The sequence below is a fragment of the Uloborus diversus genome, chromosome 5, assembly GCF_026930045.1.
Source record: "Uloborus diversus isolate 005 chromosome 5, Udiv.v.3.1, whole genome shotgun sequence".
NCBI lineage: Eukaryota > Metazoa > Arthropoda > Arachnida > Araneae > Uloboridae > Uloborus > Uloborus diversus.
The window spans coordinates 39,866,780-39,888,218 of NC_072735.1; the positions used below are offsets into that span (position 1 = coordinate 39,866,780).

Below are 21,439 nucleotides of genomic sequence, written 5' to 3' on the forward strand. Positions count from 1 at the left end.
ATGTCCTGTTGACCAATTTTAGTTTTAAATCTGTGTCGCAGACTGCTTAAACAATGTCTGCTACCGGGAACCTTATGTGCTGCACACATTTTACTGTTTTTTAACGGTCTTAAACTTTTTTAGACATACCAGATGCTCCACAAAACTTAGAAGTCCATGATATATCCAGCAAATCAGTCAGACTAACTTGGAACAAGCCCTTTGATGGAAATTCACCTATACTGCAATATACCGTTATGTGGAGACAGTTAAATGGTTTGTGATTTAACCTTTGAAATTTAATAAACTTACTTTTAAGTAAACACACATATTTTTTTCAGTGATACAGTTTGTTTCTAGTACATAAAACTGACCGAATATGCTTAACTTTACACCACAAATATATGTAAACGCATGCGAAAGAAATTTCTTAATGCCACACTTAGGTCCTTCATACATACAAAGTTCAAATTGATGTGGAATGTAAGAAATTCCGTGCATAGAAAAGTTATTTTACTCGTTGTAAAGAATTTTCTTGTGGGAACATATTTTAGATTCAAAAGGGTAGCAACCATCAATTACCGTGACATTAAAGACATCCTCGCTATATCTGCTTTACTGAGCATATGCCATGCAGATATAAGCAAGGATGTCTAGCTTACAGATTCCGCAGTTGACATACGTCAATAATCAGGCTGATAATCAATAAAGAATTTCAAATCAACTTTACTTCGATTTATACTGGTTTACGGTATAACGGTTGCATTAGAGATCGAAACTGCAAAGTTTTCCAAATTTATCGTTAATATCATTTAGGTCAGATATGAAAAACAACTTCTTTTAATTATATCAGTTATTTTAACATTTAGAAACTAAAGCCTCATGTAATGAAATCTAAGTATACTTAAAATGTGTCTGCGGTAGTTTTTTTGTTGCTAGTGCGGTAACTGCAACAAAATGCATGTTTTCATTTGCAAATTGCATGCCTCAAATTAAAAGTTCCGCATCAAAATATCAATGACAAAAATGTACTGTAAATACTATTGGAAAAAGTGATAATTTATTCTTTGTATAGACACATGCAGTTTAGTTTTACTAAAAAGTATTAAACTTCGGTTTTTAATACAATACAATAGTCCTTTTTTAAGTTTATAGAAAGTGTAGCTTCGTTTATTATGAAAAATATTATTAGAGTTAAAAAATAAAAACTCTAAGCAATTATTATTTAGTTTTGCATCAAACTCTTTTTAACAGTCAATGATTTGTCCCACTCTAATACGTCACAGTCATACATATCGGCAAGAATTAACAAAACGATTTTACAAGTACGCCGAAATATGTTTTCATTTAGTTCTCAAATGATCCCCCAATCTGTTTTGAAATGAGTTCTCAACTTGTTCTCAAATGTGCTTTCAAGTTTAAATAAATAATTAAATAAATAAATAAATTTTAAAAAACCTGCAGAAATATATAACAACCGGAAGCAACTAAATTCCGTTTTTAACTAAAGTGTTCCACACACGTTTCCATGTGTAACGGAAAATTTCTAGTTCATATTTTGGGAACAAACAATCGCTAAACCTCTGCATATTTTTTAAATCAAATAGTTAAAAAAGGCCACACACATATTTTTGCTTCTGACTTTCTGAATTTTTCTTTCTTAATTTTTGAGAGTAAAAAAAATTAAAATCTGTATACTAAAAGCAAAATGCTTTTAATGTGGATGAAATGAAAAGAAAGCAAGAACTGTTCAACTAATATAATGACTCTCCTTTGTTTTTCCTTTAGATAAAATAAACGGAGAAACTTTTTTAGGAGAAACAGCTGGTGGTCCTGTTACGGTGCCTGGGTCAGAGACAACGCTTACCATACGATCTTTGAGGCCAAAAACACGATATTTTTTTCGAGTAAAATGTGAAAATAGTTTGGGAGAAAGTCAGTTTGGAGCAGAAGTAGCAGCAACAACTCTGGAAGAACGTAGGTATATACTTTTCTGTCCTTATAAAATTAAACAGGACAGAAATGTTAGTGTTATCTTTACAAATAATGTTATGTGTCTGATTTTTTTTCTCCTTATAAGTATGTCAAAGATTTTCTATGTTCCGTAGAATTATTTTAGTGTTTCAAAAAATTTCGTAAGACTTATTTGAAACATTTCTTATGTAACACATAAAATAGTTTAAAACGATTTTAGTTCGTCAAATTGTTTTCTTTTATCATATGTTTTGCAAGCAGTTTTTTAAAAAAGTAATTATGTTCTGATGAGTAACAGTAATAGTTTTATTACAACTGCAAAAGCGAACGTTGATGCTTTTAAAGTTTAAAATTCCTTCTCCAAAGTGGTTAAAATGTTTTTAATACCAAATTCCATACTTAAAAATGTATTGTTGTGTTATGTTGTTTAAATATATATAAAACAACTAGGGGGCTATCGCCCCCTGTTCGTTTACACAAGCCAACCCCTTGAACTGCGGACGCAGTTCCATCGGATCTCTTCGCGATCCCAGCTCGTTACGCTCACTCACGGTCACTAAAATATTAGTCTAGTTTTATTTGTATTAAAAACGTTTAGCATTTATTTTAATATGAATTTTCTTTGAAACACCTGTGATTTTCATATATTTGTAGGGGACAATTACTTCTCCATGCCACTTGTGCCCTACAAATTATTATGAAGCATGAATGTGCACCTCCGTCATCATTTTGCATATTTATTTTTGGCTTTCAAATCTTTTCTCTAGTAAAGCGTATGCCAAAAATCAAATTTCAATTATTATTCTGCAATTATGTTCAAAAACACTGTTCTGCAATTGTCTTCGGAAACATTTGTTTCTATTTGAGAATTAATTCCATTTGCAATTTTTAGTTTACAGCGCACATTTGAGCCAACATCTTATCGGCAGCAATTCTGACATATGTATGCGTTTATATTATCTTTTATCTATAAATAATCCCTAGTCAGCTGCTCTCTTCCTCGTGGATTATATTTATGTGATCTTTATACACTCATTCAAAAATCAAAATCCCAACGCTAGAAGCAAATGAGCTAAGAACACAGCCAACGAACGAAATAGACAAGTTACGACGAACGCCTGCACAATGGATCCAGATTCATAAATAAGCTGATCGTTGGTAACAAAAAGAAACAAAGACTCTTTGAACTGACGACGGACGTCTAGACGTTTGTTCAAGATTCGGAAGCCGAATGACGACGGATGCCTAGACGCTTAATCGAGATTCACAAATAAGCTGATCGTTGCCAACGGAAAGACCTAAATAAAGGCTCACTTTGAGCCATGCATAAGCGTTTTATATATAAAATAATAAACTTATTTAAATGCGTTTTAGCTTTAAAAAATACATAAACTTTTTTGTTTTCGGATAGAAATTGAAACTACAACAAATGTGCATGCTATTCCACCTTTTTAAAAAAAGAGCCTCTATTGAAATGGATTCTCATATGAATATGAATAAAATGATGCTTTTCTTTATAAGTTAACTCGTAACAAGATGCCGTCCGTTCACGAAAGTAAAGACTAGCACGCGGTATGCTTTCCAATTTAAAAAGGGGCGATAAGTTGAGGGTGGACACTTTCCATTACACTTGTTATCTATGTCTTTTTCAACGCTTCTTTGGAAGAACTGCTGAACACATTAATTTAATTTGATTAATTTACATCCTTTTTCGATTAATTTGCATCCTTTTATTTTCGGGTTCCCCTCTCTATTTTCATAAAATCAAAGCAGACCTGACGCAGGCGCAAATTGGCTGTAGGTCTCAACTAAGAAAAATATACATTATCTCACTTTTTTTACTGAAAAAAAAAACTACAAAAAAAAAAGTTAATTATTATAACAGTTGACAAATGTTTGCAGTTTTTTTTTACTCAACTTGCTTTAAGAAAACCATTTTTTTTTTTGGCAAAAATATTTTCCTTTCTCTTTCTTTGCAAGGAAAGCTGGCTTTATTTCTGTAAAACGTTTAAACATTAGAAAAGTGCACTTTTTATATACAGTAAAAGTTTTTAACAACTAATTATGCCTATATAAATATAATTTGTCTAATTAAATGTTACAAGTTAAATGCATTATACACAAGGAAAATGGGAAATGTTGTTTTAATCTTATATATATTGAATAAACTGTGGTATAATATTATTTTCCAATGAGAAATGTGTTAATACAAGGGGAATGATCCAAGTGGGATGTCTGCACTTCCAATGTCAACTGAGCTCAGTTCGCTCCTACGAGCCAGAGCCTCAAGAAATTGTTCCGAGCGAAAGATGATTTTCACTTTGAAACACCGGACGTGGTTTCGGAATCACTCGAACACATCCACACGCTTTGAAAATATTGCATCCTGCTCAAGAAGGATGTTACGGATATTCGTCAAATGCTTCAACATACCTTTAAAGATGACCAAAGTATAGAAATGGCACTAGCCCTTTCTTCTACTTCACACTTCAATAAGGGATGAAAGAAGTCGCCGATGTTCTGACCGTTTAACAACGTTCAGGGATGACGTGATGACAAGGGAAAGCGAATGCACGATATTTTAAAAGCCTGACAGTCATTTAAGCATCCGACCAACCCCTGGCACATTTTCACATTTGAGGCAGTGAGAATTAAACGGGTGTAAGTGGACATTTTCAAGTTTTGAGTAAAACGCATTTAAAGATAAGCTCCTAGATAGGCTTTCATTGATTATTTTTTCTCATTCACGCTGTTCAGCAGAACCTACCAGGTCTACTAGTACTATCTCTTGCCTCAAGACAGAGGAGAGGTTCACCTACTATTTGGACTGGTTATCTACACATTTTTAATTTTGTCACTTACATCTCTTTGCTTCTCACTGCCTCATTTGTGGTACCTGGGATGATAACCAAAAATTTACAAAAGGAGAAGGTTTCTGCTAAGCTTGTGCGAAAAGTTTTAACCGAGAAACCAGAACAGAGATCCAGAACAAGGCCACCGTGGTGCCCAAGTCGGCCATAAGTCCCGACCTGGCTTCCTATGATTATCTTACGCCGCAACTTGAAGAAAGAGCTTGAGAAAAAAACATTGCAAGTCAATAATGAACATTAGAGCCCGTGTTACAAAGTGCAACTACGGGGTTTGCGAGAAACAATTTTCTAATACTATGGCTGACAGGAACAGACTCTGCTCGGAAGGACTCTCGCTACTTTTATAACGCAACCTGTATTTCATGTTTAGCTAATGCTTGAATTTTTTTTTTGAAAATTTATATATTTATTTTATTTATTTTTCTAGCTCCGCGATATGCGCCAGATAATGTCAAAGCGAATACACTATCGTCAAGATCTATAAATGTAACATGGCAGGTAAGTTTTCCAAAATATTTTGGACAAAAGTTTACCTTAATAAACTAGAAGTTCATTTACTAAACTTCATTTATTTTCTCGTACCTCAACATCACTTTTCTAACATGATCTTATTATCTCTCTAAATTAGATAAGTTAGCAATTTTTTTGAAAAATTCAATTTTATAATCAGGTATAAATTTCTGAAAACATCATAAGGATCTTTTAAAGTAGAAAGATAGTTCTTTGTTCATTTAAAACGATACACATTCTATTCTATCAAACTATTGGGAATTATTATTTCTGCTATATTTGTAGTATTTTGAATTAAAGTATTTTTTCCAAAGGAGATACATTTTGGAAAAGCAACTAATAAAACTGAATACGTCCTTTATAAAAATAGTTGTTTCATTGAGTAAAATAACGATTTGAGTGAGAAAAAAACAACAAGCTTTTAATGTTAGTGGGGTTTTTTACTTGAGTCTACCCTTTTTACCTGCCCGCATCGTGTTTCCCAAAGCTGTTACCATCCGCTGATACCATACATGAAGAGTTAAGTTGTAAATAAAACGCAAATTACAAATTTCTACGTTTTTTACATGACCTAATCAGGTTTGCGTAGGGTTGAAAGGTGCCTAAAAAGGAGCAATGTACCCTCATCGAGTATTCGAAAATTGATAACATAAATTAAGAGTAAAAGATGGAAATTAACCGTTTAAGTAAGGTTGCCTACCTTGTTTGGGTCCCTAATCATTGTTGTATTACTATCAGGAGCTAAAAGGTGTCCAAAAAGGGAGACAATTTACCCCTCATCGAGTTTCCGGAAATTGTTGTTATAAATGATGAGTAAAAGCTGTATAAAAACGCAAAAGTGAGGTTATTTACCTTTTTACCTTTTTCCGATCTTTAATCAGAGTTGATAGATGCTAAAACGTGCCCTACGATGAGAAATTTACCCTCATTGAGTTTTCAAAAAAATAACATAAATAAAGAGTAAAAGTTGTAAACAAAACGCTTAAGTGAGGTTGCCTACCTATTGCGTGTGTACTAATCAAGGTGGCCAGTGTCTAAAAGGTGATCACGAATGAGTAGTTGTCTTCATCGAGCTTCCAAAGTTTGTTCTTATAAATGGAGAGAGTAAAAGTTTTAAAGAAAATGTTAAAGGGTTGCCTAACTTTTTCCGGTCCCTAATCAGGGTTGTCGGAGGCTGAAAGGTGCTCAAAAATGGCTAATTTATTCTCATCCAGTTTTCTTATAATTTATATAAAAAAAGGAGATAAAAATGTTACAAAACCGATGTCATAGGGTTACCCAAGCAAAAGTGGTCCAATCAAAACGGTTGTCGCGATTCCAAGTTTCAATAATTAATGAATTCTCATGTTTAAACAATTCTCAAATATAAAAAATTGTATGTATATCTTAATACAAATGTAAGTACTATAAATAGTCTTTTTTAAAAATGCAACTGTGATTTATTTTACAACTAAAACATAAATTGTTATTTTTATAATTTATTTTCTCATATAGATACCTTCCGATGAAGACAATGATAATGTTGAAGGATTTTATGTTGGTTATAAGCTGTTTGGAAGTCCAGATACCTACACATTCAAACCGGTTGATTCATATCCTAGTAAAGCTCAGTATTATATAGTGACGAATCTCAATAGATTTACTGAGTATACTTTTGTTGTGCAGTCATTTAACTCAAGGGGAGCTGGTCCACCATCAGAAGAAGTGGTTGCAAGAACGTTGGAATTCGGTGAGTGACTATGAAAATAAAAATTAAAGCAAACAAAAAAGGGGGGGATAGTTTACCAATTTTTTGCTGCATATTTTACTACTTATTTTTAATACAAATAGTTTGTTTACCGATAATTCACTTATCTCCGTCTTAAATGATTTTTTAATTCTTAAAAAATAATTGCACGGTGTTATACCAAAACTTGTCAATCCACCTAGCAATACTTTTGAGTAAATTGAGTTTGAAGTCAAACTCTAATACCCAGTTTTTTAGAATCATGTTGTCATTTTGTTCATTTGATGACATAGTTGATAGTTTGGCTAAAATCATCTTTGCTTCCCAACGTATGTTTCTTTTTTCTGCCGGTCTATGTGAATTACTCAATTTTTAAATTGTTGTTAGTTGACATAATACCGCCCGTTAACAGAACTATTTTGGATCTCACACAGAGTTAACGGTGCACACTTGGAAAAGTTTTTAAACATATTTTATTTTATAAATACTCGTATATACCTACTATATACAGCATATAACATTTGTGAAAAAAAGCTGTAACATTTTTTAATTGCGCATAATACTGTAAAGTAAACACTATACACCGAAGAGAGGACACAGCATAATTAAAGTTCAACGAGTTCGAGAAATGTATTCATTCGCTTTTATTTTATGATTCCGTTTATTTGGAAAGCTTCAAATCATTTCGATGGACGTTTCATTATTTGTTAGATATTATTTTTTTTAAACACAGTGACTACTTTTGATTTGCGCGAAATGATTAATTAGGCTCTGGTGGGGTAGAGTGGTCATAAAATACAGGTTTTTCAACTTAGGTAAATAAATACAGAAATTTCTTGTAAAACTCAGAAAGAAAAAGGGTTGTTATTTTACATTACATTAATAGCAAACACGCTGTATTAATTTTTTGGAAAAAAAATGATTCAAATAGCTTAGTGGCATTTTCTTTTTCGTATTTGTCAATGACCTGGGAAGGAGTTAAGTGGTCATAGCTTTAAAAAAACTGATCTGAAACCATCATAGGGTAAAAGTGGAAGAGACGCCATATGAGGTGAGACGCCTTCTTAACGTGTCAGTTCTTGTTCGACTGCGCCCGAGTGTGACGTGTGTGTGTGACAAAAAGATAAAAAGATCATTGCAGTGCAAGCATTTCAGTTGCTTTGGTTTCAATAAGTGTTAAATGTAAAACAAAGACACCATAAAGTTAGGAACTAGTTTTATGTTTGGTTTTGCTTCTTATTAACTTATTTCAACTGCATTTAGCCTTATATGTTAGTACTTACGTGTTTTATACCTACGTGGCATCTCTCTCACATAATGAGGAGAGATGCCAACGACTATTCCAAAGTGTAAATAAAGGGGTGTTTCTTTTTATATTTTATGTTTTTTTAATGCGGATAAAATACGCGAAGGAGCATACGATAATCAGGGGGCAGTTGGGTGAAGATAACGGAATTTTAGCGATGAAAAAATTAAAAAAGAAAAGGAGAAATATCGAAAAATGAAGGTCAAAAACTGTATGGAATTCCGTGGGAAATGCTACGTAAGATTTTACAGCTTCTGGAATATTCCCACTGAATCCTAATGTTATTCCAGATCAATACTTTGCTGATTTAATTGAAGTAGCTACTACTGACATTCTTCTTAAAAGTGCTGCCACAACAGGTGAATCTAACAAAAACCATCATTTTCCAACTGACGGGATTAAATATTCCTGATGTCAAAATGAGTCATGTACAATGTACCATAAATATTATGGAATCATAATAATCCATAACAATCCGCGGAAAAATAAGAAACAATATATAATAATATAAATGGCATCTCCCTCATACTATATGGCGATGGCGTCTCTTCCACACGTTGTGGGAGAGACGGCCTGCTGTCAACTTACAATTTTTATTACAATATTACTTCTTTTTCAATTAAGTCGAAAGACTGTTAATGATAATTTTAATACTTAATAATAGTGTAACTTTAAAATGAAACGCAAAGGATTTATCGATACTGCATTTCTAATTTTTTTAATCTAATTTCTACAAAAAATTTTTGGCCTTTCTCCTACTTTTACCCGAAATAATCATGATTTTTTAATGCTCAACACACCTAGTTATTAAATGAACTTTTATAAAAACGACACATATTTTTGATGGTCAACTATGGTTAAACGTTGGTTTGCCAAAAAATTTAATTATATTTCACTCCTGGATTTCATCAATATTGACGCGTAAATGAAGCTAGCTAAGACAAAGTCAAAGGAACGGAATGCTTGTTAGTCTCAACTCGAGATCTTTATTCAGAACCATAAATGAAATGAAAGCTACATCTGCTTATATACAACTTAAGAAAGTGCTGGAAATTTCCAGACTCGGAAAGATACAGAAATTAATAGAACATTCGAGAAAACACGGGAAACAGTAGAAAGGAAATTTTAGTAAAACTCGCTTTACCCCAGTTGGAATCTGAACCCGGGTCGTTCGCGTTGGCAGGCGAGAATACTACCACTGAGCCACCGTTATCCATGGATTGGAAGTACTAACTTCGCTACAATATCATCAGGTAAGGTATGATAATTTTTAATGTTTTATTTCTTCAGAAATATATTAAAGATAGCGACTGAATAATGTCTGAACTACGTAAATTATATAATAAGAAAATATTACAACCAAATAGAGTTCTGAGAAAATATTACTTATTTAAAGAACAAAAGGGAAAAATGATCAAGCTTTATTTTTTTGTTCAATATTTGCGAAATTCTTTTAGTTCCTTCTTACTGATAGTTAACAGATGAGTTTTTTTGCAAAGGAGAAGGGGGCTGGACCCAAAACAAATTGAAAGCCGTTGTTGCAAAAAAAAAAAAAAAAGAAAAGAAAAGAAAAAAATCTATGATTTTTTTTTCAAATATTAAAGGATTACAATCTTTCTTTTATTCAATTGATAAGCTGCATCAAATTTAAACCCAGTTGTATTTAGTTCAGTGTACCTTAAAAACAATAAATGTTTAGTAAATTTAACATTTATATGATATCTACCTTATACGTTAAGATTTAGTGATTTTAGATGAATATACATGTTATCATCTTACTTAAGTTGTTCTAAAATATTATACTGATTCGAGCTTAGCTGTTTATGCAGACGTCTTTTTGAGGTATCTGGGAAGCTGCCTGCACTACCAATCTGCTAAAAATGTTAATAAACAAAATTCAACATAGAAATTAAAAGAGGTGTTTTAAAATTTTTCCTGAAAATTTTAAAATAAAAAATACGCTAATTCTTTCATTTATTTCAAATACATAGCTCTTTATTGTATTCATGACTACTTTACCCCATCGACTACTTTCTTCACTGACTTAAATTTATATGATGTATGAAAAATAAATCACCGCATACTCAATACGGCATACATTATAATGTTGTTGCTTTGCTTCGCATTTTTCTTTAAAATTTAAAGATAATTTTAAATATTCTTTTATTATTCAGATCCACCTGGTACCCCAGTAATAAAAACGTACTATGCAACCTCGACAACTATAAAGTTAACTTGGGAGTTAAATATCTTGCCTAGTGCGCCAGTTACTGGTAAGTATCTACTTAATAAAGGCTCCAATAATTAGATGTTATTTTAAAACTAAAATGTAGTTTTTTTGAAAATGTTTTAGGCTATGTTCTTCATCATAAACTCGAAGAAACACATTGGCTGGAAACACATTTGAGCGGAGAGCGAACTGTTTACACATTAAAGGATTTGCAATGCGGCTCGACGTATTACATTTATTTAATTGCTTTTAATTCTGTAAGTCAAGGCAATGCGAGTGAAATTATCTCTGCTAAAACAAACGGAAATGGTGAGTTTACTTCTCATTCTTAAAAATCCAAAATCCGTTTTAATTTTCAAAGCAATTGTCCAATGTATTACGGAGTTCAGCAATAACTTAATAAAGCTATGAATAAATACATTTCAATCTAAAATTAATTTGAATTTTGTAAGTGCATAACAAATGTTGTTTAAATGTTATACAAATACATTGGAAAATTCCATTTGAAATTGTTATATGCAAAATCAATTTGAATTTAAAAGTTAATTAACTAGAAACGCAGCTAATGAATTAGAATCAATACATAGATGATATTTTTTTTATTCATCTGAATAAACTTTGTGTTATACTGTTTACTTTTCATAAACGAAACGTGCATTTACAGGATTGCTAAAATAGATTAACGTTTAGTTTGTTCCTTTTTATATTAATTGTTGATTTTATTATATTCATAAACATGATTTCTGATTTAAGAAGGAAAGAAAGACGAACATTTCATATTGTTTTAATTGAAAATGAAAACTGAAAACCTTTGAGTTTCCTCAACTAATTAGTCTTCAAAAGATACAACCATTTATAGTTGAATTATAAACCAGTGTAAAGAGTTTCATCTAATCCATTACTTAGTTTAAACATTATTGTAAAAATGTTTTGCTTATGTTATAAAAAATATATTTTTTTAATATTTCTGTAAATTTAGTGCTGTTTTCAAAGGGTTAATTCAAATAAGAAATACATTTGAAAATTTACATAAAATATTTTATGTTTCTTACTTTCTAAGATTTTTTTCAAATGTATTCTACATTTTTTTTTTTTTTTTTGCTAATGGGTTGTTGATTTCGTTCATTTTATGCAAAACTGTTTTTTCCCCGTGCAATAATTTTAACCAAAACATAAGAGAAATTAAAATTCTGTTTTTTCACAATGACTCTCTATGTAATATAACTACAAATAACTATTATGAATAATAGTAGATTAAGAAATTTATACTTTGAACTAGTTTCAGTTTTACATGAAATCGTATACCATATTGATTTACACCATTTTCTAAAGGCAAAAACTTTAATGCCTTAATGCAACAAATGCACTTCCCTGATTAAGAACTTTTTTGCTGTTTTTTCGAGTTTTTTTTTCTTTCTAGATATGTACATTTTTAAAAAGAAAATTAAAATATTCAAAATAAATGAATAATCCATTAATTTCATTTTAGGAATTTATTTTTAGTTGAAGATAATATTTCTGTTTCTGTCATTTTTTTCAGCAGAGAGAATTATTTCATCTACTTTCATAACTTATTTCAGTTGGAGTGTTCTTTTGTTGTCTTGTCCTTATACGCTCTTTTTTTAAAAAAATAGTGTGAACATTTTATGATTATTTAAAATCTGGCTGTTGTAAAGGCGGAAATTGGATTGATTTATGACTTCGCACTAATTGAATCCGGATAAATTACCTCGAAGTATTTTGCATTCTGCAAGACAGTCAGTAAAGTTTTCAGAAAATAAAATAACGGCAGTGTAGCATATTGCAATAACAGACAAAAAACGCCATATGCTATTCAGTATTTTTTTTATCGTGATATCGTAATACCGGTATTAGAAACATCCCAAGAAGCATTAAAAAACAAAATGTTTCGTGGACATAGCTTATTATTTTGTTCAAAAAGTGTAGTATTTACTTATTGTAAACAAATGTAAAATACAGTAACAAATATAATCAAAAATTGATAATAGCAAAGAAACACAATGCATTTTATTTACTCATTTTAGTGAACAAATTTCCGGCGGTTGAAAATTTTTTTCTGACTTCACAGGCCAGTGATATTGTTAAAAATGCGCGATACACCTCCTGTAGTTGCCTGGAAGTCTTTCGTTTTTAATTAATTTGGTTTTTAATTTGTTGGTTTTGAACAATTTACCTGTGCGAGTGTGGGTGTATCTTTTGTATTGTGTTTTTTTTTTACCCTTAATAGGGGAGGTGCAATCTCACAGACCGCTCAAAAGTTCATCCGATCACCCCTATTTCATTTTCAGTCCGATTGGATGGTTTTCTCCCAATAACTTTTTGTTTTGTGATCTTGAACACCACCCTTGCTTATCAGTACCTTTAGGCAAGAGTATCTGGTTTAAATTCCATTGCATTCTTAGAAGCGGTCTGTGAGACTGCACCTGCCCTTCATTGTTACAATTTTCGGCAGTAGTAATCATGGCTCTTAGCGCTTGGAACCGCGGATATAGGTTCATTTAATCTTATCCGCGTTATGTTGAAGAAATGCAAAATATTCTAGATATGGTTGAGAGCTGTTTGAAATGTTCACAAACGTTACGCAATGATGTTCTAGGGACAATGAAGGCTTGAATTATTCCTCGAAATACAACGCAAAATACTAACAGTTAAAGGGCTGTCAAAGATTTCCCGCAACGTGATATAACCAATTTTCTGGTACTAAAATGTTCTGTATATATCAAAGAACTAAATTGAAATCATTAATAAATAATAGATTCGTTTTTATTACGAGTAGATAGTTATTAACTGCAGCATATAATTTTCTCGAAAAATCTGAAGACTAGCAAAATTTCCTCGGAAAAGGTATATTTCGATAAAGAATTCAAAAATATTTTTTCCCTTTGCTAATAAAAGCTCCAATAACATCTGTGCAAAATTGGAAGAATATATCATAATTACACGACCTTTTAAAAATTTGCAAATGGAGCGGTCTTTGAGACCTCACGTCCCCTGTTGCGACCTACTTTTTCACCTCCCCAGTTACGGGTTAAAATCATTATTATTTATAGCTGAACAGTTCCTATTATATAGTAACTGTTCTTCGAGCGACAGTTCTTTTCCAGTATTAACATATTCTTCAACGATTTCCTATTGGTCAGAATAGTGTTTGCTTTTTATTAGCCCTTTGATTTGAAATTTACAATGAATTTCATCATATTAGTTTATTTTCCGTTTTCGTTTTCTTTTCAAAATTCTTAACAATTATGTAAATATCTGAAAATATGTTCCAACGCATTATGCCTTAATTCTTTGCAAATGTATATTACATCACACAGTCGGACCCAATTTAACGATTTCATCAGTACCGAAACTTAGATTCGTTAAATCGGAGTTATTCTTAATATTAAAAAATATGTTATCTAACTTATTTGGTATAAACAAATGTTTGATTAAAATCTGCAAATAGTTTCTTGAAATGAAATTTTTATCAATCCTCCTTAGGTATTTATTGGTTTTGGACATTTCTTCTTATTTATAGAAGGGGAAGAACAAAGAAATAAACTCTTACATGGATAGAGAATGTTTAATGTTCTAGCAAAATTGTTTTACCACTATAACCGGTAGAGAAAGCGGAACTTTTAATGTCTTTGGAAAGATTCTTTCATTTTGGTCCGAAAAAATAAGCTGTAAAAGGGTTATTGCTTCTTTCGTGAGAAAAACTATTGATGAAATAAGTAAAGAAATCATCTTCAAAGCTAGAAACTTTTATACCTAGTTGTAAAAGCATGCGACCCCTATATCCTCTTTTTCTTGCAATAGGTGGGAGGAAGAAATAAAGTGATATAGATTACAATGCACTAATTCCAGATAAATAATTATAATTGAAGGCTTACGTATATTTTTTTTTTCGAGAGACTAAAAACGCGACAAAATATTTTTCATCTCTCATTTCTAAATTTAGAGTTATGTGGTAATTTTATTGCGTTTCATATCTTGAAAGAAATAATTTTAAAAGAAAAAAAAACTCATTCTTTAAATAACCAAACAAAGCAAAAATGTAAAATAATAATAATAATAATAATTCCATAGAAACATTTAATTTTATTCTAAGTGGCAAATATACTAGGGGAGGGTGGCCCAAAGCGGGTAGGTTTTTGCAAAATGCTCAAAAATTGTAGATTTTGGTTTTTATCGCAACAATTTCAGTTTTGTTTCTTAGCAGGGTTGTTGAACTTCAAAATAAAAAGTGATTTTTGCATTACTTCAAACCCAATATTTATTTGTTACCAAACACTACAAACACTTGAAAAACCCGTTTTGCTTTACCAGGGGGACCAAAGAAGATAACCTTAACTAATTGAAAGAGAATATCCAATTTTAAATAAATATATGATTAAATGCTATACCCGCTTTGCCCAAAAGCACGTTTTTTTATTTAAAAAATTACAACCCTAAATTAATAATTAATAAAAAACGGAGTGACCATGGTAGTTTGATGGGGGATGGTGTCAGAATAACGTAATACTATTGACATTTAAAAAAATAAGCTGGTCTTCGACTAATCTTAGGTTACAAAACTTCATTTTTTTTAGAAATGTATCATTTTTTTTTTAAATTTTAAGCCTGGTTGCATCATGCCGCTTCACTGCTGCTTTAATGGACTGATTTAAGCAGTAGGGCGGGGGGGAGGGGGGGGTTCGGGTAAACACGATATACGCATGCATCGCCGCTATCACACCATGCGGGGGCATACGCTTTCGGCCAATCTCCTCTACATCACACCTGCCGAAAACGCGTTTAGATACTGAAACCTGTCTGTATTAATATTCACTAGTTCTATAATACTTTTCATAAGGTCCTATGTGCAATAGTTGATGCTTAAAAATCTAGCATGATTGATTCAGACAAAGGTCATCAATAAGGGGCCATTCCATGAAAAAGTCAAAGCTTTTTCCCGCTCGTGACGGTTCATATATTTCATTAAAAAATAATAATTTTAAAGGGTAATGACGAAATTTTTTGCTTAAGAAACCGCACAAAAGTTTCTATTTTGTCAAGCAGAAAATAAAATGCTCATTAGTATTTTAATATACCTATTATTTTAAATAAAATATGAGGCGTCACGTGCAGGACAAATTGACCGTTTTCCATGGAAAGGTCCTAAGCCATTTTAGATGCACCGTGTACGTGAGTATGCTATTGTCCGTAAATATAATTTTGTTAAATGTCAAAAAAAAAAAAAAAAAAAAAAAGACACTGGTGTCTAAAACAGAACGTTAACTGCCAAATTTACAAATATAGAGTTAGAATGAATTTGTAAGTTTTTTTTTTTAACTATGAATCCTCAACACCATTTCTACGGCTTTAAAATATGTCAAAAAATATCAATTGGCGAGATGAATAATGTTTAGTACAGGTTCTTCGTATTTATGTAGCTTAGCTATTTTAAGGGAAATACGGGAACAAAAAATAATTTTTGGAGCAGTTGCGTATGAGGGATACCATTTCGTTTTAGAATTTCATTTGTTCATAATCTAAATTTAACTCTTTTGACTAGCGAATTTTACCAAAAAATAAAAGTATTCAAAATAAAGAACCTCAAAATTAATGCATAAAAACAAATAGAAAAAATGATTTTTTTCTTTATTTTTATTTATTTATTTATTTACTTTGTAATTTAGTATTGGAAAGAAGTTTTACTTTAAGTTAGCTAAACTTTTAAATATCGTAATGCATATACACCTGCATTGTTAAAAACTTAGCTTAATAACAATGTTTTACAATAAAAAAACTTCAAGACCTGCAAATTTCTCGAAATCGTTTTCGCAATAAATATTAGATTTTAACATTAAAGATTAAAGTTTTACTTCAAATTACGTACTATAACATCGACGGAGTTTATTGTTTTAAATGGAGCTGTATCCTAGTCAAGGTAATTGATGCGAAATTGATAATAGTATACGAGAGAGAGAAAAATCATTTTTAATTCTGCCGAACAATTTTTAATTCTGCCCGGCCCTGAAAAAATGGGTGCCAAAATCGTATCGTACCTAAGATTACAATAATGCCTATTTCAGATATATTTTCACCAGATTATTTCCTACACACTGTATTATAGCTGCATTTACTGCCTTAAATGTCTACAGGCAATAAATGAAACTCTAAGTTTTCTTTTTAAGGAACAGAATATTATTGTCTTACGATGTATTTTTTTCTATACATATTTTTCTAGCTCCAGTAGCTCCAGACAAAAGAATGCTTATCACAGTCAATAAAACTACAGTTTCGGTAAACCTGAACAGCTGGCATAATGGCGGTTGTCCGATAAACTATTTCATCATTCAGTACAAAGCTGCAGGGCACCACGAATGGACACTAGTGAGCAACAATATCATTCCAGAACAGCAGACGATAACCATTACTGATCTTACCCCCGGAGCCTGGTACTCTCTCCTGATGACAGCTAGAAACGATGCAGGGTCGACAGATGCGGAATACCTTTTTGGAACTTTGACACTTACTGGAGGTAAAATATATATTTTACAAGGTTTGATGTATAACAAAGTTTATCTGCTATAGATATTAAACCTGCATTTCATTTTTTCTCCTTTTTTTGACTTCATTATTCACTTTCAACCATGGTAATATTACGACATTACACACCCGTAAAAAACTGTTGTACCTTGGAACTGGAATGGCACAACAAACTCTTCAATAACAGTTTCGATTTAAACATTTTGTTCGGCCCTTTTCTGAACGCAAAATAATGTATTTGGATCGAGATTGTTCTGGTTTGAGTGGAGACACTTTGAACCTTCAGCATAGGGTATGTCTTGGTACCGTTAAATGGCTCGAAAGAAGCCTGGTCTGTGCTTGGAACTACTTTCGACGTAGACCGATTTTTCACCTGTGATTTTTTAATATGATTAAATAGTAATTTTACAGGAAAAATGTTGTTTTTTAATTTTATTTTCAAAAGATTATTTAGAAAAAGATGGAGTTGTATATCTGAAATTCTTAAATCATTAATAGATGTCTGTAATAATCGTTCATGATTTAAAACGAGCTGATGTGTGCATCACATGACTTCCTTTTACTCCAATTTAATGTCATTTCCCCATTATTCGCTATTTTAATGTGATTCAATATTTATTCTCTAAATATCACCAACAATGGCCAAATTGAAACCAAAAAAAAAAAAAAACTCCGCCAAATTTGTCGCCAAGTTGGCGACAAAACTTGGCGACCAAAAGACTGGCGATATATCGCCAAGTGTCCGACAAATTATAACGCCACTTGAGTTTACATCGAAATTAACAATGATTTCCCCCCAAAAAGGTGCAAAAGACCCCCTTAGGAACATCCGAAAGCAACCAAAAGGGGAGGTGCACAACTAGACTTCACTACGAGTCTATGTACCAAATTTCAACTTTCTAGGACATACCATTTTTGAGTTATGCGAGATACATACGCACATACGCACATACGCACATACGCACATACGCACATACATACAGACGTCACGAGAAAAGTCGTTGTAATTACCTCGGTGATGGTCAAAATGGATATTTCGCGTGTCTATACATTCTTAGGCACTTTTCCGCATGTGGTCGAATCAAAAAAAAAACTCAACATTCATTTGGGGGTGAGCAAAATGGAAATTAAGGGCGATTTTTGAGTGAAAATTTTTTCGCGAATACAATACTTCCTTTTTTGTAAAAGGAAGTAAAAAAGGAAAAAAAAATATAAAATAAAAACAAAAAACCTGACTGTGTAAAAAAAAAAAAATGTATAAGCCCAGTAGTTTAGACTGTTATTAAGTACTACTGAATAACTACACCGTTGAAATAGTTTTATAACCGTACACAGATAAGGCAAATCATAAATTTAAAAGCAGAATAGAATGATCAACAGTCGGGAACCGTTCCTTTCTGATTTAAGGAAGACCTTAAAATTTGAATGAGCCCCGACTGTTTATCCTTCTATTCTGCTTTTGACTTTATGATTTGTCTTATCTGTGTACGGTTATAAAATTATTTCAACGGTGTAGTTATTCAGTAGTACTTAATAACATTTGAAACTACTGGGCTTTCTTTTTAGTTTTTTTGGTTTTTACGCCGTCGGGGTTTTTGTTTTCATTTAATATATTTTCAAGAAATTACACGTCGTGAAACTCAGCCCCTTGAATCAAGGCAAAAACAATGCAACATGTTAGAGATGAAAATCGAATTAGTGGACTTTCTTTTGGTGCTTATTACACGGGTTTATTTTGATGAGTACTACAATCTGAGTGTCTTGCCTTCGTTACGCATTATATATTTTTTATTACAATACAGAATACATATAAAGAACGCATGAAAGAATTTACGTCAGAAAGAGGAGAAACTACATCCAGAGCAAGGGTGTCTTGACCCACCGCCTCAAGTGAGAGAAGCAATCGCTTAGACCACTTGGCCATTGAAACCCCAATTAGTACACTTAGTAAACAAAAAAAAATCAGGTAGCGAAAACTACCTGCACACTACCGACACAGTGTGCAACTTTCAACGCCGATCCCTAACGGACAAAATATGGCAACTGGTTGTTGATATGGTGAATTTTGATTACTGTCATGTGTTTAGTGACACTCCTAAGGTTAAGATAAATCAATTGACGTAAGAATTACCAAAATTACCTATGTGGCGTTTAGCCCCTAGAATGCCACATAGGAACAGACATACATACATAGACTTATAAACACATAGTAATTATGGTACAATACATGGTTGTGCTGCCATAAATTTAGATTTAAGTTATTTCTTAAAACTTGCAACAATTGTTTAAGTATATTTTTTAAATGACTGTTTCCTGCATTTGTAGAATATCCTCCAAGACCTTCTGAAGTAACAGACGTCAATGGCTCATTTTACCGTCATTTAACTATTACCGTCCCTGTAGTGAGCTCAACAGTAGTATTAGTGGCTGTTCTCTGTGTAGTGTGCATCATAACAAGAAGAAGGACATCTGGACGAAATCCTAGAACAGCAGATGGTAAGAGTTAGAACATGAGAATAATTTTAAGAAGTATAAAAATAACTAGTTTCCTTCCAAAACAGTCTAACTATGAATCTATGGTAATAAAACGGAATTATTCTTTTTAACATGTCGTGCGGGTTTTTAGCTACACAGTAGACACTAAAAATGATGAAAATTGCGCACAAAATCGAAAAAATTTTTTTTTAGCCTTTCTTAAATACAATATCAGCTACTGTATTAAGGGCAATAGGATTTTTTCTCTCCATGCATTATTTAACGCATTATGGGTCTGTTTTATTTTGCACATCCGTGATCACGCCCCTTAGTTTATGTTTAGTGGCACATATATACAGCAGTCACCATTTACATGAATACATGAACTTAAAATTTTCCGTTCATGTGTTTAATATTTATCGGATTATAATAAAACTTTAGAAACACATTCGGATAATATCTTGTAATAGTTGTATGCATGAATTTCAGTAATGACGGTTATGAAAAATTAGAAATTAAAATCTTTTGCTGTTAAAATCACCGTATTTGCTGAAAATTTCACATAAATATTAATTTTCAGCTATTTTTTTTATAAACTGTGTCATGAAACATTATATGTTATGCAAAAATTAATGTAATTGTGCCTAATGACTGAAACACAAGTTGAAACTTGAAGTTCGAAAAAAAAATGTATCTCATGGAGCACTTTGAAACTTGTGAGTTTTTCGAAGATATATTTTTTAATTTTTAATTTCTCAAAAAGTATTTTTTCATAATTCAGAACGTTTTTTATTGTTTTAGATGTAATAATCATACAGGCACACAAAGTTTTTGGCAGCTAAAAAAATTATTGGGGGGGAAAAAGTGTCCACTGTAGCCTTAAGTGTGTTTGTTAAAAAAGGTGCGGACGCGTTATGAGAAGGAAGAATAAAATAAGACTAATGAAAAACATACTTTTAAAAACACATTAATGTATATTATTTATCACCCTTTAGTATACTAGTTGTACGCCGTATTATTATTATTATTATTATTATTATTATTATTTTTTGATTAAATTATACAACAGTTCAAATTCGCTATAGAATATAGAATAAGCACTTCTTAAAATACATAAGCTTACTTGTTCATATATTTAAGAATTATATTATTTCTTCCTATAAGGAAATGAACCAAGAGATCCAGTCAAACCAGACAGCGTGCCTCTATCTGTGACGTATGACAGCAATCAAGAGCCAACGTACTATCCGTCCCCTTACGCTACCAGCAGTACGCCTGGGTACAGCAGAGAACACTGTGTTCAGTCAAGCCATCAGCAAAATATGGGGACCTTCGGTAGCAACAGGAGTGGATATGCATACGATATTCCATATCCACAAAGAAGGGTGAGTTTATGAAATAACTTCTGAAATATTTGTAGAGTGACGGTTATATGGAATCCAGAATGACTGAGGAAAAATATTAATCAACATATGGATATTGTTCAGCGTTTTTTTTTTTTTTTTTTTTTTGAGCGGTATTTCAAAATATTTAATATCGTGCTGTTGTTAAGTAGATGAAAATGTGCAGATTCCATTTAATTACTCATCAACCCATAGAAACCCTGTTTCTTTTAAGAAAAGCTTACGTAATTATAGCAAATCATACGAATACAAGTAACTTATACTTACTCCTTTAAAACTAGTAGACGTTTAAAACGTAACTCTGGTAAGATAAATAAATACCTTTGTGCTGAACAGTAAAGTAAGAAAAACAACGTTAAAAAAGCATAAATTTGCCACATGAACAGAGACACATTTGTATTTCTACGTGTATGTACACATTTACGCAAG

At 31.9% G+C, this 21,439-nt stretch overlaps 1 protein-coding gene across 1 annotated transcript in view; it reads left to right on the forward strand.

Annotated features, from left to right (window-relative positions):
• LOC129223437 (cell adhesion molecule Dscam2-like) overlaps positions 1 to 21,439 on the forward strand; it is a 157,639-nt gene that overhangs the window by 122,528 nt on the left and 13,672 nt on the right. The window contains exons 13-21 of the mRNA XM_054858050.1: positions 124 to 255; positions 1,795 to 1,956; positions 5,251 to 5,321; positions 6,828 to 7,062; positions 10,540 to 10,638; positions 10,719 to 10,904; positions 16,831 to 17,124; positions 19,458 to 19,628; positions 20,772 to 20,992. Of these exons, the coding sequence (XP_054714025.1) occupies positions 124 to 255; positions 1,795 to 1,956; positions 5,251 to 5,321; positions 6,828 to 7,062; positions 10,540 to 10,638; positions 10,719 to 10,904; positions 16,831 to 17,124; positions 19,458 to 19,628; positions 20,772 to 20,992 (1,571 nt within the window). The remainder of the gene's footprint in view (positions 1 to 123; positions 256 to 1,794; positions 1,957 to 5,250; positions 5,322 to 6,827; positions 7,063 to 10,539; positions 10,639 to 10,718; positions 10,905 to 16,830; positions 17,125 to 19,457; positions 19,629 to 20,771; positions 20,993 to 21,439) is intronic.